At 67.2% G+C, this 15049-nt stretch overlaps 2 protein-coding genes across 2 annotated transcripts; both read right to left on the bottom strand.

Annotated features, from left to right (window-relative positions):
* Nucleotides 1-2176: 2176 nt before the first annotated feature.
* Nucleotides 2177-3397, bottom strand: PRR19 (proline rich 19). The gene is made up of 4 exons (XM_068178236.1): nucleotides 2803-3397; nucleotides 2578-2711; nucleotides 2439-2495; nucleotides 2177-2335 (listed from the first exon to the last, which is right to left on the bottom strand). Exons 1-4 carry the CDS (start codon nucleotides 3395-3397, stop codon nucleotides 2177-2179), a joined length of 945 nt encoding a protein of 314 aa, XP_068034337.1.
* Nucleotides 3398-5298: 1901 nt separating this feature from the next.
* On the bottom strand, nucleotides 5299-9872 carry CD79A (CD79a molecule). The gene is made up of 5 exons (XM_068178235.1): nucleotides 9782-9872; nucleotides 7943-8380; nucleotides 7756-7874; nucleotides 5575-5643; nucleotides 5299-5475 (listed from the first exon to the last, which is right to left on the bottom strand). The coding sequence occupies exons 1-5, from the start codon at nucleotides 9870-9872 to the stop codon at nucleotides 5362-5364; spliced, it is 831 nt and encodes a 276-aa protein (XP_068034336.1). The 3' UTR covers nucleotides 5299-5361.
* Nucleotides 9873-15049: the final 5177 nt, after the last annotated feature.

A 15049-nucleotide genomic window follows, 5' to 3' on the forward strand; every position in this document is an offset into this window, starting at 1 on the left:
TGTGGGCTTCGAGAGATCAGTTATTCTGTTAAAAGGGAATGATCTAGTTGTCCTTTCCTAATTGGATCGTTTAGTCTTAAAAAGCCCTCGTAACAAGAGTCAGGCATTTGGTGCCTCGCTAATGAAAAAGCTGCCGGACTTATGGTTGTGAGACTGTGAGTAATAAATAGTAAACACCCGAGTCCCAGCGTGGAGTGCCATCCCAAGGAACAGGTAAGGCCAGGCCTCGAGAAAGCGACAAGGGCAGACGGAGCCCTGGCTCCTGGCAGATTAATGCTGGAGAAACCCTCCAAAGCTGGCAGGGTCAGGAGGCTGAATGGCCCGGGGGACAGGGACAGGGCTCCTCAGCAGGAGAGACCTCGGGGGACAGAGTGACCACAGCCCACGGGGCTGCCCAGTGGCCATAACACACCACTGGGATCAACTGGGACGAGCTGCCCAGAGCCCACTCCCCCTCCCGGTTTAGGGTAATCTGGGGAGAAAAACCTCCAGAGGGGTTTCCTGTAGAAAAACAAACTCAAGCGGCCCCTCCCCTCCAGATTTCCCTGGAGAAAAGTGGGGGGAAAGGGGTTATTTCACAGGTAAAGCGCTCACCAGCACCAGAAAAAAAAAAAAAAACCCCGAACAATATGAAACAATAAAATCTGCTGCCGCTCCATCCAGAGGAGGTGACAAAGCCACAGAAGTCCCCTCAGTGGGCGGCAGCTCGGCTCACTCAGTGCCTCCGCTGCTGGGAAATGCCGTGGCCCGGCCAGGCGGGCACAGGTGCGAGCTGCTGCGGAGGAAGGCCATTTTTAAGGGTTCTCCTTTGTTTGGGGTCCGATTTTGTCATCAGTAAATGCAATCAGTAACCCCAGCTGGAGCCAAAGGATGCTGTTCGCGTGGGAGGGGGTTGGGGAAGGGTCCTGAGGGGGCTTTGGGGCGCATCGGAAAGGGGGGGCTGGGGAGAACTTCCAGTGAGGGGGGGTCTGGGGGAGTGGAGGGTTCTTGGGAGGGATTTGGGGCTCACTGAAGAGTTGGGGGACCCCAGGCCAAGAGGCACTGGGAGACCCAAGAGGGGCTTGGGGGGGATCTGGGGGTGGGGGGGGTGGGGGGCTCCGGGGTGTTTTGGGGGTGTCTCCGTGGAATTTGGGGGCTCTGGGGGTGTCGGGGGGAGCCGAAAGAACAGCAGGACCCCACGGCTTGAATAAACAGCCTTTATTGGGAGGGTGGTCCCCCCGTCACAGCCCCCCCCCTCACCCCGAATCCCCCCTCCCCCAGCAGACCCCCCTGCAGGGGCACCTGCAGCCCGGCGGGAGGAGGGGCGAGGGGGGGCTGTCCCTGGGGCCACCCCAGGGTCGCCCCCCGACCCCTCCCCAGCCGGGGCGGCGGCGCTTCGGGGGCTGCCGGCAGCACGGGGGGGGGGTCGCGACACCGCAGGTCGCGATAGGAACAGGGCCGGTCGCGACGGAGCGGGGGGCGCTGGGCTGTGTCGCGACAGAGCCGGCGGCAGCAGCATCGTGACGGTTCCGTGCTCTGGGGGGCTCCGGGGGGTTCTGGGCTCCAGGGCCGGGGGTCCCGCGAGGGTCTGGGGGCGGCCGGGGGGTCCCAGGGGGGCTCCGGGCTCCAGAGCTGGGAGGTCCGGGGGGATCTGGGTGGGTCTAGAGGGGGCCGGGTGTGTTCTGGGGAGTCCCAGAGGGGTCTCGGGGCATCTGGGGGTTCCCAGTGGGGTCTCGGGGGGTCCCACAGGGGTCTCGGGACATCCAGCAGGGCCCTGGGGGGCTCCGGGTTCCAGAGCTGGGGAGTCCGGGGGGGCCTGGGGTGGTCCAGGACGGGCCTGGGCAGCTCTGGGCTCCATGGTCTGGGGTCCCATGGCGGTCTGGAGGGGTTCGGGGGGTCCCAGAGGGGTCTGAGGGGGTCCGGGGGGGCCCTGCGGGGCTCCGGGCTCCAGATTTGGGGGCCCCGGGAGGGTCTGGGGGGGGTTCGGGGCGGGTCCAGGGAATCCCAGGGGGGTCTTGGGACATCCCAGGGGGACCTGGAGGGACCCGGGGGGTCCCAGGGGGTCTCAGTTCTCCAGATTTGGGGGGCCCGAGGGGGTCTGGGGGTGCGGGGGGGCCCACGGGTGTCTCTGAATTGGGGGGGTCCCCCGGGTGGAGGGTCTGGGCTGAAGGCTGGGGGGGCCATGGGGATCCAGCCTTCATCCCCCCCCTCCTCCTCCTCCCCCTGGGGGGGCTGTGGGGACCTCCAAAAGGGGGGGGGGTGGCGGCAGGAGCCCCCCGGGACCACCCCAGGTCTGGGGGAGCCCCCCGGGGGTCTCATCCTCCTCATCCTCGGCCGAGCTCCATGAGAAAGGGTTCTGGGGGGGAGGGGGAGAGGGGGGGCGCATCAATAAAGCCCCCCTGGGACAGCCCCGAAAACAGGGGGGTGCTCCCCCGCACCCCCCCAAACTCCAGACTCACCTCCCGCTCTCTGAGGGCTCCAAAAATGGGGCTGGGGGCCCGGGGGGGCAGCGGCAGCTGCGGGGAGAGGCGGGCAGCGATTAAGGGTGAACCTGAAGGGATTTTGGCGTGTTCGGGGGGCACTTTTTGGGGCACTCACCCTATCAACAACACGAAGTGGGCTGGGAGTCCCAGCAGGGGGATCCCCCGCCTCCCACCCCCCAAAACTGACCGCTCGTCCTGGGGGTCCCGGCCTCGCCTCTTTCCGGGGGGCCCGAGGGGTGCCCTGACCTGCTGGAAAAAGGCTTTATTTGGTGGAGGGGGGGGGGGGGGAAATAAAGGTAAAAAAATATTTGGGGTAAAAAACACTCCCTCCCCTCGGGGCGGGGGGCAGTACCTGGGGGCTGGGCTGGGGTCCGGTGGGCCAGGAAGAGCCCCAGGTCTGGGGGTCCCCGTCGGTGCCTCCTGAGCGCAGCCACGAGGCTCTGGCGCCGCTCGCTCACTAGCTCCCGCCCCAAAAACGCCCTGAAACCCCCCAGCAGCGAGGCCAGACTGGCCACCAGATCCTTCAGCGCCTCGGCCGGGACCCCCCCGGCCTCCCCCTCCTCAATTTGGGGGGCTGGGGGCGGGTCACCATCCCTGCCGGGGCCGGGGGTCAGCAGGCGCCGGACGTCCAGAGATTTGACCTCGTGGTTGAAGAGGCCGCGGTGGCACAGGCGGTTCTGAGTGATCACCACGGGCTTGGGGGGGCCCAGGGGGCTCCCCAGAGCGAGACCCCCCCACGGGGGAGGCTGCAGCCAGCGAGGGGGGGCGGCGGGGCCCCGCCGGGAGCCCCCCAAGGGCACCTTAGGGCCGAACTTGGCCGCGTTGCGCTCCCGCTTGGTCCGGAGGCGTTTGGATTTGGGTTTGGTTTGGAGTTTGGTGGGAACGGGGAGGGGGCAGCCGTCTCGGGGGCCCAGGAGCTGCCGGTGGAGGCTCATGGCGGTGGCAGCAGCTGGGAAAAAGCTGGAAAAAAGGAGGTTTTTGAGGAGTTTTCCCGCCCCCCACCCCCAGGATCCTCATTCCTCCCGCGGAACCGCTTGGTACTCACAGGATTCCTAATTCACCCGTCTGCCCCAGGACCTCATAATTGCTCCCCAGAGTCCCCCAGTTCCCCGCATTTCCCCCTCAGGGCCTCCCATTCCCTTCTAGGGCCCCCTGGCTACCCCTAGAACCCAGAGTTCCCCTCAGAACCCCCCATTTCCCCCTCAGATAGCCCCCAATATCCCCAGGCTCCCCTGAAGGGCGCTCAGGCCCCACTCCAACCCCCATCTTCCCCTCAGATCTGCCCCCAGAGCCCTTCCATCCCTTTCTGGGACCCGTATTCCCCTTCAGGATGCTCCAGGACTCCCAATCTCCCCCATTTTTCCCCCCCAGTTTCTCCCCAGTTCCCCCCCACCTGCCCCGAGGCCACGCCGCCTCACGCGCCGGTGGGCGGGGCCGGCGCCAGGGGTCGCTTGAGTTCTCCCGCGCTTCGCTGCGATTGGCCCACGGAGCCCCAGCTCGGCCGCTGATTGGCCGAGGCCGCGGAGGCGGGAAAACGCGGCGCTCCGAGGGAGGGGCGGGGCCCCCGTGAGGGGAAGGAAGGGCGAGTCTGAGGGAAGTTGGGAGTAACGGGTGGAAATGAGGGAAAAGAGGAAAAATTAGGTGGAAAAATGGAGGCAAAAGGGGAGAAATGGGGTGCAGTGAGGGAGATTTGGAGTAATGCGAGAGAATTGTGGGGAAACGGCCATAGTGGGGTGAAATGGGAGGAGAACAGAGAGAATGGGAAATAACGGTGGGGGGGGGGAATGGGGATAGTGGACACGGTGGGCTAAAATTAGGAGTAATGAGGGGAAATTGGGAGAAAATTGATGGAAAATGGGAGAAATTGCGGAAAAAGAGGAGCAAATGGGGTAGAGTGGGGGGGGTGGAGATAATGGGAAAAATTTGAAGAAAGGTGGGGGGAAAACAGGATAAAATGCGGGAAATTTTGGATAACGGGGGGGGGAACTGGGGATAATGGGGTGAAATGGGGGAAACTGGGGGTAATGGGGTAAAATGGGGGAAACTGGGGTAAAATGGGGGTAATGGGGTAAAATGGGGGGAAACTGGGGGAAATGGGGTAAAATGGGGGGAAACTGGGGATAATGGGGGGAAACTGGGGTAAAATGGGGGAAACTGGGGGAAATGGGGTAAAATGGGGGGAAACTGGGGTAAAATGGGGGGAAACTGGGGGTAATGGGGTAAAATGGGGGGGAAACTGGGGGAAATGGGGGGAAACTGGGGATAATGGGGGGAAACTGGGGTAAAATGGGGGAAATGGGGGGAAACTGGGGTAAAATGGGGGAAATGGGGTAAAATGGGGGGAAACTGGGGATAGTGGGGGGAAACTGGGGTAAAATGGGGGAAACTGGGGGAAATGGGGTAAAATGGGGGAAACTGGGGGAAATGGGGGGAAATGGGGGGAAACTGGGGGTAATGGGGTAAAATGGGGGGAAACTGGGGATAATGGGGTGAAATGGGGGAACTGGGGATAATGGGGGGAAACTGGGGTAAAATGGGGGGAAACTGGGGGAAATGGCGTGAAATGGGCGGAAACTGGGGATAATGGGGTGAAACGGAAAACTTGGAGGAAATTTGGGATAACGGGGTGAAACACAAGTCTCGTCCTCGTTATTTATTCGCAGCACATTGAAGATTGATGAATTATTTATTTATTAGCGATTTATCAGCTCCGGGCAAGGGGGGGGGGGGGTCCCCCAGTACCCCCTCACCCGTTTTATTTTGGGGGGGACGGACGGACGGACGGACATCAGCGCTGCCTTGAGATCCCGAAGCGAAGCCTTTGTGGGGTGGGGGGCACGCAGGGGTGTGGGGAGGGGTCCTGTGGGGACCCCCCCCATCTTATTTTAGGGGGGGTCTTTTAAGGCTTCTCCAGGAGGCCGTCGGCGGCAGGGGGGGTCCCCACATCCTGGTAGGTGGGTTGGACCCCCCGGGAAATGTCCTCGTACATGGAGCACTCGTCCAGGTTCAGGCCCTGTGGAGGGGGAAATTGGGGTGAGGGGCTTGGTTTGGGGGTGAAGGACCCCACCCCAGCCCCATTTTTTGGGGCTCCCCCCCCACCCCCCCAGGTCACCTCATAAAGATTTTCCTCCTCGAGGGAGATTTTCTTGGGCTGGAGGAGCCGCTCGTTGGCCCAGCGCTTCTGGGAGGGGGGGAAAAAAAAAAGGGGGTACAGGGGGGGTTTGAGGGACACCCAGGGGGAGAATTGAAGAGGATTTGGGGTGATGGGGGGAAACTGGGGGTCTCCAGGGGGGAAAGTGGGGGTCCCACAGGGAAATTTGGGGTGGTGGAGGGGGAAAAAAAGGGGGTACGGGGGGGGGTTTGAGGGACACCCGGGGGGGAACTGAAGGGGATTTGGGGTGATGGGGGGAAACTGGGGGTCTCCAGGGGGGAAAGTGGGGGTCCCACAGGGAAATTTGGGGTGGTGGAGGGGGAAAAAAAGGGGTACAGGGGGGTTTGAGGGACACCCGGGGGGGAACTGAAGGGGATTTGGGGTGATGGGGGGAAATTGGGGGTCTCCAGGGGGGAAAGTGGGGGTCCCACAGGGAAATTTGGGGTGGTGGAGGGGGAAAAAAAGGGGGTACAGGGGGGGTTTGAGGGACACCCGGGGGGCGATTGAGGGGGATTTGGGGTGTGGGAGGAAGCTGGGGGTGCCACAGGGAGATTTGGGGGTGGTGGGGGGGGAAACTGGGGGTCTCCAGGGGGGAATTAAGGGGTGGCAGGGGGTGCTTGGGGTATCTGGAGGGGGATTTAGGGGTACCAGGAGGATTTGGGGTTGTCAGGACTGAAACATCAGGGACACCGGGATCAGGGACACCGGGATCAGGGACACCGGGATCAGGGACACCGGGATTAGGGACACCAGGACTGGGATTAGGGACACCGGGATCAGGCACACCAGGACCGGGATCAGGGACACCAGGACCGGGATCAGGGACACTGGGACCAGGATCAGGAACACCGGGACCGGGATCAGGAACACCGGGATCAGGGACACCGGGACCGGGATCAGGGACACCGGGATCAGGGACACCAGGACCGGGATTAGGGACACCGGGATCAGGGACACCGGGACCGGGATCAGGGACACCGGGATCAGGGACACCAGGACCGGGATTAGGGACACCGGGACCGGGATCAGGGACACCGGGACCGGGATCAGGGACCCTGGGACCAGGATCAGGAACACCGGGACCGGGATCAGGAACACCGGGATCAGGGACACCGGGACCGGGATTAGGGACACCAGGACCGGGATCAGGGACACCGGGACCGGGATCAGGGACACCGGGACCGGGATCAGGGACCCCGGGATCAGGGACACCAGGACCGGGATTAGGGACACCGGGACCAGGATCAGGGACACCGGGATCGGGATCAGGGACCCCGGGATCAGGGACACCGGGACCAGGATTAGGGACACCAGGACTGGGATCAGGGACCCCAGGACTGGGATCAGGGACCCCGGGATCAGGGACACCAGGACCGGGATCAGGGACACCGGGATCAGGGACACCGGGACCAGGATCAGGGACACCGGGATCAGGGACACCGGGATCAGGGACACCAGGACCGGGATCAGGGACACTGGGACCGGGATCAGGGACCCCGGGATCAGGGACACCGGGACCAGGATCAGGAACACCGGGACCGGGATCAGGGACACCGGGACCGGGATCAGGGACCCCGGGACCAGGATCAGGAACACCGGGACCGGGATCAGGAACACCGGGATCAGGGACACCGGGACCAGGATCAGGGACACCGGGACCGGGATCAGGGACCCCGGGACCAGGATCAGGAACACCGGGACCGGGATCAGGAACACCGGGATCAGGGACACCGGGACCGGGATTAGGGACACCAGGACCGGGATCAGGGACACCGGGACCGGGATCAGGGACACCGCGACTGGGATCAGGGACACCGGGACCGGGATCAGGGACCCCGGGACCAGGATCAGGAACACCGGGACCGGGATCAGGGACCCCGGGATCAGGGACACCGGGACCGGGATCAGGGACACCGCGACTGGGATCAGGGACACCGGGATCGGGATCAGGGACCCCGGGATCAGGGACACCGGGACCAGGATTAGGGACACCAGGACTGGGATCAGGGACCCCAGGACTGGGATCAGGGACCCCGGGATCAGGAACACCAGGACCGGGTTCAGGGACCCCGGGATCAGGGACACCGGGATCAGGGACACCGGGATTAGGGGTGGGGGTCCCCTTTCGTGCCCCCTCCTCACCCTGAAGAGCAGCAGCAGCCCCGGCCCCGCAGCGCAGAGCAGCAGCAGCACCCCCTGCGCCGTCAGGATCCTGTTCTTGGTGGCATCGCCCAGGTCCAGGAACGGCACGGGCATGGGCTCTGCCGGACCAGGCGTGTCAGCCAGAGCCTGAAACCTCCCCGAAACCTCCCGGGAGACCCCCACTCACCAACGACCCTGACAAACGTCCCGCAGGACTGCACAGACACGTTCCTGGACTGCACCAGGCAGAAGTAGAGCCCGCTGTGGTTGTGCTCCAGGTGCGGGAAGCTCAGCGTGGACACACCCGAGCCGTTCTGAGCCACCTGGCGACCCCCGCCCTGGGCCAGCACCTCCTGGGGCCAGCTGCAGCTCCAGCTGTCGCCGCGGTAGCGCCGGGGACACACCTGCAGCCAGGTGACGTTGGAGTCCTGCGGTTCGAAGCGGCACTCGAGGGCCAGGCGCGTCCCGAGTGCCGCGGAGCGGGACGTGGGCACGGGCCACACGCGGACCCCTCCCCGGGAGCCGCAGGTGGAGCCGGAGCCGGGGGTGGTGGACACGGACAGGGGCGTTGGGGTCTCCGAGTGCGGCGTAGGAATCGGGAGGTGGGAGTGGAGGCACTTGGAACCTGTGGGGGACAAAAGGGGCTCATCGAGGGGCGCTGACCGTGCTGGGGGGTCAGTGCGGACCCCCGTGGGTGAGGGGCTCGCACAGGGACCCCAAGGGTGACACCGGGGAGGGGGGGGGGTCACAGTACCCCCGGTCCCCACAGGGGGATCCCTGCAGTCCCAGGGGGTCTCAGTTCTCCAGATTTGGGGGGCCTGAGGGGATCTGGGGGTGCGGGGAGGCCCACGGGTGTCTCTGAACTGGGGGTGGGGGGGGGTCCTCCGGGTGGAGAGTCTGGGCTGAAGGCTGGGGGGGCGATGGGGGTCCAGCCTTTATCTCCCCCTCCTCCTCCTCCCCCTGGGGGGGCTGTGGGTCTCACATCAGGAACCCGTGGAGGACAATGAGGGGGGGGGGGGTCATTGAGGGGCAGTGACCCCGCTGGGGGGACACTGCAGAGCACGGACCCCCCTGGGTGGGGGTCTCACACAGGGACGCTGCAGGTGGCACCAGGGGGACCCCGCAGCCCTGCTGGCCCCCCCAGTTTCAGTTCTCGCTGGGGACAGGAAGCTCCGGGGTGGGGTCCCAGGAGACACGCTGCTCCAGGTGGCTGGGGACAGGAAGCTCCCGATGGTTTGTTTTGGGGTCCCCCAGAGACCCCCCTGCCGGGTTCAGGGGTCCCCATGGCCATGGGGAACAGGTGCTGGGGACCCACCGTTAGGGGGGTGGGCACAGGTGGGACCCCCCAAGATCCCCAGACCCAAACCCTGAGACCCCGGAAGTGCTGAAACACCCCAACCCAAAACCCAAGATCCCCGAATTGAGATCCTCAGGACCCCCGAGACCCCAGAAATGAGACCCTGGAACTCCTGAAACCCCCAGACCCAAACCCTGGGACTCCTGAGAGCCCCAGGCCCAAACCCCAACACCCCAGAGCCCCTCAAACACCCCAGATCCAAACTCAAACCCTGAGACCCCCAGACCCCCCATCCCCCCCCCCCCCAGCGATACCTGGGAGGAGGAGGAGGAGGCTGAGGATGAGGAGGGGGCTCGGGACCCCCCGTTTTGGGGGAGCCCCCCGGATTTGGGGAGCAGCTCTCTGGGACTCCTGAGAGCCCCAGGCCCAAACCCCAACACCCCAGAGCCCCTCAAACACCCCAGATCCAAACTCAAACCCTGAGACCCCCAGACCCCCCATCCCCCCCCCCCCCAGCGATACCTGGGAGGAGGAGGAGGAGGCTGAGGATGAGGAGGGGGCTCGGGACCCCCCGTTTTGGGGGAGCCCCCCGGATTTGGGGAGCAGCTCTCTGGGACTCCTGAGAGCCCCAGGCCCAAACCCCAACACCCCAGAGCCCCTCAAACACCCCAGATCCAAACTCAAACCCTGAGACCCCCAGACCCCCCATCCCCCCCCCCCCAGCGATACCTGGGAGGAGGAGGAGGAGGCTGAGGATGAGGAGGGGGCTCGGGACCCCCCGTTTTGGGGGAGCCCCCCGGATTTGGGGAGCAGCTGCCATCGGCTGCGTGCGCCTAGGCCCTGCAGGAGATTCGCCCCAGTGCCCCGAGGGGAGGGAAGTGGGGGGGCCCGCCCCAAAATCCCCCGGGAGCTCAGAGGAGGGGGCTGGGGGTGAGGGGGGCTTGCGGAATGGAGGCTCGCACGTTGGGCTCTTGGGATTTGGGTCTGGGGTCTCAGGAGTCTGGGGTCTCAGGACTGGGATGTCACAGTTTGGCTGTGGGAGTCTCAGGGGTTTGGGGTGCCAGTGTTTGGGGCTGGGGGTTTCCTGGTGGTCTCGGGGGTCCCAGAGTCATGGGCACGGCTGGCATTGGAGTGGGGGTCCCGTTGGGGTGGGTCTGTGGGTCACACCCGTGGGTCACACCCGTGGGTCACACCGCATGGGGGTTCCGTGGGTCACACCCGTGGGTCACACCGCGTGGGGGTTCCGTGGGTCACACCCGTGGGTCACACCGCGTGGGGGTTCCGTGGGTCACACCCGTGGGTCCCACCCGCGGGGGTTCTGTGGGTCCCACCCCGCGGGGGTTCCGTGGGTCCCACCCCGCGGTGGTTCCGTGGGTCACACCCCGCGGGTCCCACCCGCGGGGGTTCCGTGGGTCCCACCCCGCGGGGGTTCCGTGGGTCACACCCGTGGGTCACACCCCGTGGGGGTTCTGAGGCTCACACCCGTGGGTCCCACCCCGCGGTGGTTCCGTGGGTCACACCCCGCAGGTCCCACCCCGCGGGGGTTCCGTGGGTCCCACCCGTGGGTCCCACCCCACCGGGGCTCTGTGTGTCACACCCGTGGGTCACACCCCGTGGGGGTTTCGTGGGTCACACCCCGCGGGTCCCACCCGTGGGGGCTCTGTGTGTCACACCCGTGGGTCCCATCCGTGGGGGCTCTGTGGGTCCCACCCCGTGGGTCCCACCCGCCGGGGTTCCGTGGGTCCCACCCCGCGGGGGTTCCGTGGGTCACACCCGTGGGTCCCACCCCGCGGGGGTTCCGTGGGTCACACCCCGTGGGTCACACCCCGTGGGGGTTCCGAGGCTCACACCCGTGGGTCCCACCCCGCGGGGGTTCCGTGGGTCACACCCGTGGGTCCCACCCCGTGGGGGTTCCGTGGGTCACACCCGTGGGTCCCACCCCGTGGGGGTTCCGTGGGTCACACCCGTGGGTCACACCCCGTGGGGGTTCCGTGGGTCACACCCGTGGGTCACACCCCGCGGAGGTTCCGTGGGTCACACCCCGTGGGGGTTCCGTGTGTCCCACCCCGCGGGAGCTCTGTGTGTCACATCCGTGGGTCCCAGCCGTGGGTCACACCCCGTGGGTCACACCCGTGGGTCCCACCCCGCGGGGGCTCTGCGTGTCACACCCGTGGGTCCCACCCGTGGGTCCCACCCCGCGGGGGCTCTGTGGGTCCCACCCGTGTGTCACACCCCGTGGGTCCCACCCGTGGGGGTTCCGTGGGTCACACCCGTGAGGGTTCCGTGGGTCCCACCCCGTGGGTCCCACCCCGCGGGGACTCTGTGTGTCACACCCGTGGGTCCCACCCGTGGGTCCCACCGCGTGGGGGTTCCGTGTGTCCCACCCCTTGGGGTTCCGTGGGTCCCACCCCGTGGGTCCCACCCCGTGGGGGTTCCGTGGGTCCCACCCGTGGGGGCTCTGTGTGTCCCACCCGTGGGTCACACCCCGTGGGGGTTCCGTGGGTCACACCCGTGGGTCCCACCCGTGGGGGTTCCGTGGGTCCCACCCCGCGGGGACTCTGTGTGTCACACCCGTGGATCCCACCCGTGGGTCCCACGCCGCGGGGGCTCTGTGTGTCCCACCCGTGGGTCACACCCGTGGGTCCCACCCCGCGGGGGCTCTGTGTGTCACACCCGTGGGTCCCACCCCGTCGTGTTCCGTGGGTCACACCCGTGGGTCCCACCCGTGGGTCCCACGCCGCGGGGGCTCTGTGTGTCACACCCGTGGGTCCCACCCGTGGGTCCCACGCCGCGGGGGCTCTGTGTGTCCCACCCGTGGATCCCACCCGTGGGTCCCACCCCGCGGGGGCTCTGTGTGTCCCACCCGTGGATCCCACCCGTGGGTCCCACCCCGCGGGGGCTCTGTGTGTCCCACCCGTGGGTCCCACCCGTGGGTCCCACCCCGCGGGGGCTCTGTGTGTCACACCCGTGGATCCCACCCGTGGGTCCCACGCCGCGGGGGCTCTGTGTGTCCCACCCGTGGGTCCCACCCGTGGGTCCCACCCCGCGGGGGCTCTGTGTGTCACACCCGTGGATCCCACCCGTGGGTCCCACCCCACGGGGGCTCTGTGTGTCCCACCCGTGGGTCCCACCCGTGGGTCCCACCCCGCGGGGGCTCTGTGTGTCACACCCGTGGGTCCCACCCGTGGGTCCCACGCCGCGGGGGCTCTGTGTGTCACACCCGTGGGTCCCACCCGTGGGTCCCACCCCGCGGGGGCTCTGTGTGTCACACCCGTGGATCCCACCCGTGGGTCCCACGCCGCGGGGGCTCTGTGTGTCCCACCCGTGGGTCCCACCCGTGGGTCCCACCCCGCGGGGACTCTGTGTGTCACACCCGTGGATCCCACCCGTGGGTCCCACCCCGCGGGGACTCTGTGTGTCACACCCGTGGGTCCCACCCGTGGGTCCCACCCCGCGGGGGCTCTGTGTGTCCCACCCGTGGGTCCCACCCGTGGGTCCCACCCCGCGGGGACTCTGTGTGTCACACCCGTGGATCCCACCCGTGGGTCCCACCCCGCGGGGACTCTGTGTGTCACACCCGTGGATCCCACCCGTGGGTCCCACGCCGCGGGGGCTCTGTGTGTCACACCCGTGGGTCCCACCCCGTCGTGTTCCGTGGGTCACACCCGTGGGTCCCACCCGTGGGTCCCACCCCACGGGGGCTCTGTGTGTCACACCCGTGGGTCACACCGCGTGGGGGTTCCGTGGGTCCCACCCCGCGGGGGCTCTGTGTGTCACACCCGTGGGTCCCACCCGTGGGTCCACACCCCGTGGGGGTTCCGTGGGTCCCACCCCGCGGGGGCTCTGTGTGTCACACCCGTGGGTCCCACCCGTGGGTCCCACCCCGCGGGGCCCGGTCCCGGCGGGGCCGCGGCCCCACCTCACTTCCTGTAGGAAGCTCCGGCAGCGCCGGGGCCGCGCTTTGTGTCCGCCCGGGAACGCCTTTTTCCGGCCTGCCCCGCGCCCCCCCGCCCCAAAACGCCCCAAAACACCCCAAAACCGCCGAGCCCGCCCCCGGCTCCGCCCCCCCCCCCCCCCCCCCATTTTCCTGGACCGTTTCTCCAGCGCGGAAAACAGGTACGGGGGAGGGGGGGGGGCTGGGCGGGGGTCCTCTGGGTCATCCCCGAACTCCCCCTCAGCCCCCCAAAAGCGCCCCCGAAGTTCCCCTTCACCCTCGGGGTCGCCCCCCGCATCCCCACGCGTGTCCCCCATCCCAAAGGGGTTTTTTGGGGGGGTCCGCCCTGGCCCCCCTCGCCCCGCCCCGTGCTGAACGGGGCCCTTTGTGCGGGACGGGAGCCCCTCCCCACCCCCCCCGTGACCCCTCCCCCAAAACCGCCGCGGGGGGGGCAGAGAACCCCCCCCCCCCGAACCCCTGAGACCCCCCCCCCCCAGATCCTGAGACCCTCCCCCCCTCAAACTCCTCACAGGACGAGACCCTCCCGCGAGCAGGATGGACCCGGAGGAGGGTTTTAATGGGGGTGAGCGGTGCCCCCCACCCCTGGGGGTCCGGAGACCCCCCGAGATCCCACGGTCATGGGGGGTCCCGAGGGTCACCCCCCCGGTTTTGGGGGGCTCAGGGGTCTGGGGTGTTGGAGTCCCGCGGGGCTCTGGGGGTCCTCGAGGGTCTGGGGGTTTCTGGCATCCTGGAGTCTCAGTCTGGGGGTCTCGGGGGTCTGGGGGTTTCTGGCATCCTGGAGTCTCAGTCTGGGGGTCACAGGGGGTATGGGGGGGGGTCTGGTATGGGGGGGGGTCCTGGGGGTCTCGGGGCTCTGGGGGTTTCTGGCATCCTGGAGTCTCAGCCTGGGGGTCTCCGAGGTCCCAGGAGCCCAGGCATCTGGGGGTCCCGGGGGTTCAGAGTGGATCTCAGGGGTCTGGGGGCTTCTGGCATCCTGAAGTCTCAGCCTGGGGGTCTCGGGGGTCTGGGGGTTTCTGGCATCCTGGAGTCTCAGCCTGGGGGTCTCGGGGGTCCCAGGAGCCCAGGCATCTGGGGGTCCCGGGGGTTCAGAGTGGATCTCAGGGGTCTGGGGGCTTCTGGCATCCTGAAGTCTCAGCCTGGGGGTCTCTGAGGTCCCAGGAGCCCAGGCATCTGGGGGTCCCGGGGGTTCAGAGGGGGTCCTGGGGGTCTGGGGGTTTCTGGCATCCTGGAGTCTCAGCCTGGGGGTCTCGGGGGTCCCAGGAGCCCAGGCATCTGGGGGTCCCCGGGGGTTCAGAGTGGATCTCAGGGGTCTGGGGGCTTCTGGCATCCTGGAGTCTCAGTCTGGGGGTCTCGGGGGTCTCGGTATGGGGGGTCCCTGGGTGTCTCAAGGCTCTTGGGGTGCCTGGGGGTCAAGGGGTCTGGGGGGTTGTCTCGGTATGGGGGGCGGGGGTCCTGGGGGTCTCAGGGCTCTTGGAGTCAAGGGGCTCTCAGGGTCAGGGCTCCTGGGGGTGTCCCGGCGAGTCTGGGGGACCCCAGAGCCCCCCCAAACCCTCCGTGCCCCCCCCACCCCCCTGCGCCGGGGCCCCGCGGCCCCTCCGCCGCCGCTATCATCGGCGCCGAGGACGAGGACTTCGAGAACGACATCGAGCCCGTGAGCGTGGGCAGGGGTCCCTGGGGGAGCCCCCAGGCTGTCCCCCCACAAAGCCTGACCCCAGGCCCCCTCCCCAGACCCCCGAGGAGCAGAACAGCCACTTCCAGAGCCTGGAGCTGCTGCGGCAGCACCCGCTGTCCCTCATGGCCTTCCTACAGCACGTCGTGCTCCAGTTTGACTCCTGCCCCGTGGTGAGATGGGGAGGGGGTCTCCCAGACCCCCCCAGAGACGCCCCCCTCCCCCCCCAAAAAAAATCTGGGGGTGTCCTGAGGGGGAAATTTCCCCCGGGGGGGCACCAGAGGGTGGGAGGCTGCCCCCTTGGAGTAACCTCTTGTCTCTCTGTTCCCCCCTCCCCGCCGGCAGGGGCTGGAGCTGAGGTAAAATAGAGGAG

This window comes from Anomalospiza imberbis, unplaced genomic scaffold (assembly GCF_031753505.1).
Source record: "Anomalospiza imberbis isolate Cuckoo-Finch-1a 21T00152 unplaced genomic scaffold, ASM3175350v1 scaffold_244, whole genome shotgun sequence".
Classification (NCBI taxonomy): Eukaryota; Metazoa; Chordata; class Aves; order Passeriformes; family Viduidae; genus Anomalospiza; species Anomalospiza imberbis.

Bases quoted from the DNA above. Each gene is read 5' to 3' on its own strand.
- PRR19 (XM_068178236.1), bottom strand. From the start codon at position 3,397: ATGAGCCTCCACCGGCAGCTCCTGGGCCCCCGAGACGGCTGCCCCCTC. The intron at 2,712-2,802 runs GCCCCGAGGGGA...GCCTTTTTCCAG, and splicing joins GCCCCCAGGTACTGCCCCCC to CAGGTCAGGGCACCCCTCGG. The intron at 2,496-2,577 runs GTGAGTGCCCCA...CTCTCCCCGCAG, and splicing joins CACTTCGTGTTGTTGATAGG to CTGCCGCTGCCCCCCCGGGC.
- CD79A (XM_068178235.1), bottom strand. From the start codon at position 9,872: ATGGCAGCTGCTCCCCAAATCCGGGGGGCTCCCCCAAAACGGGGGGTC. The intron at 8,381-9,781 runs GTATCGCTGGGG...TGTCCCCCACAG, and splicing joins CCTCCTCCTCCTCCTCCCAG to GTTCCAAGTGCCTCCACTCC. The intron at 5,644-7,755 runs GTGAGGAGGGGG...CCCCCCTCCCAG, and splicing joins GGCTGCTGCTGCTCTTCAGG to AAGCGCTGGGCCAACGAGCG.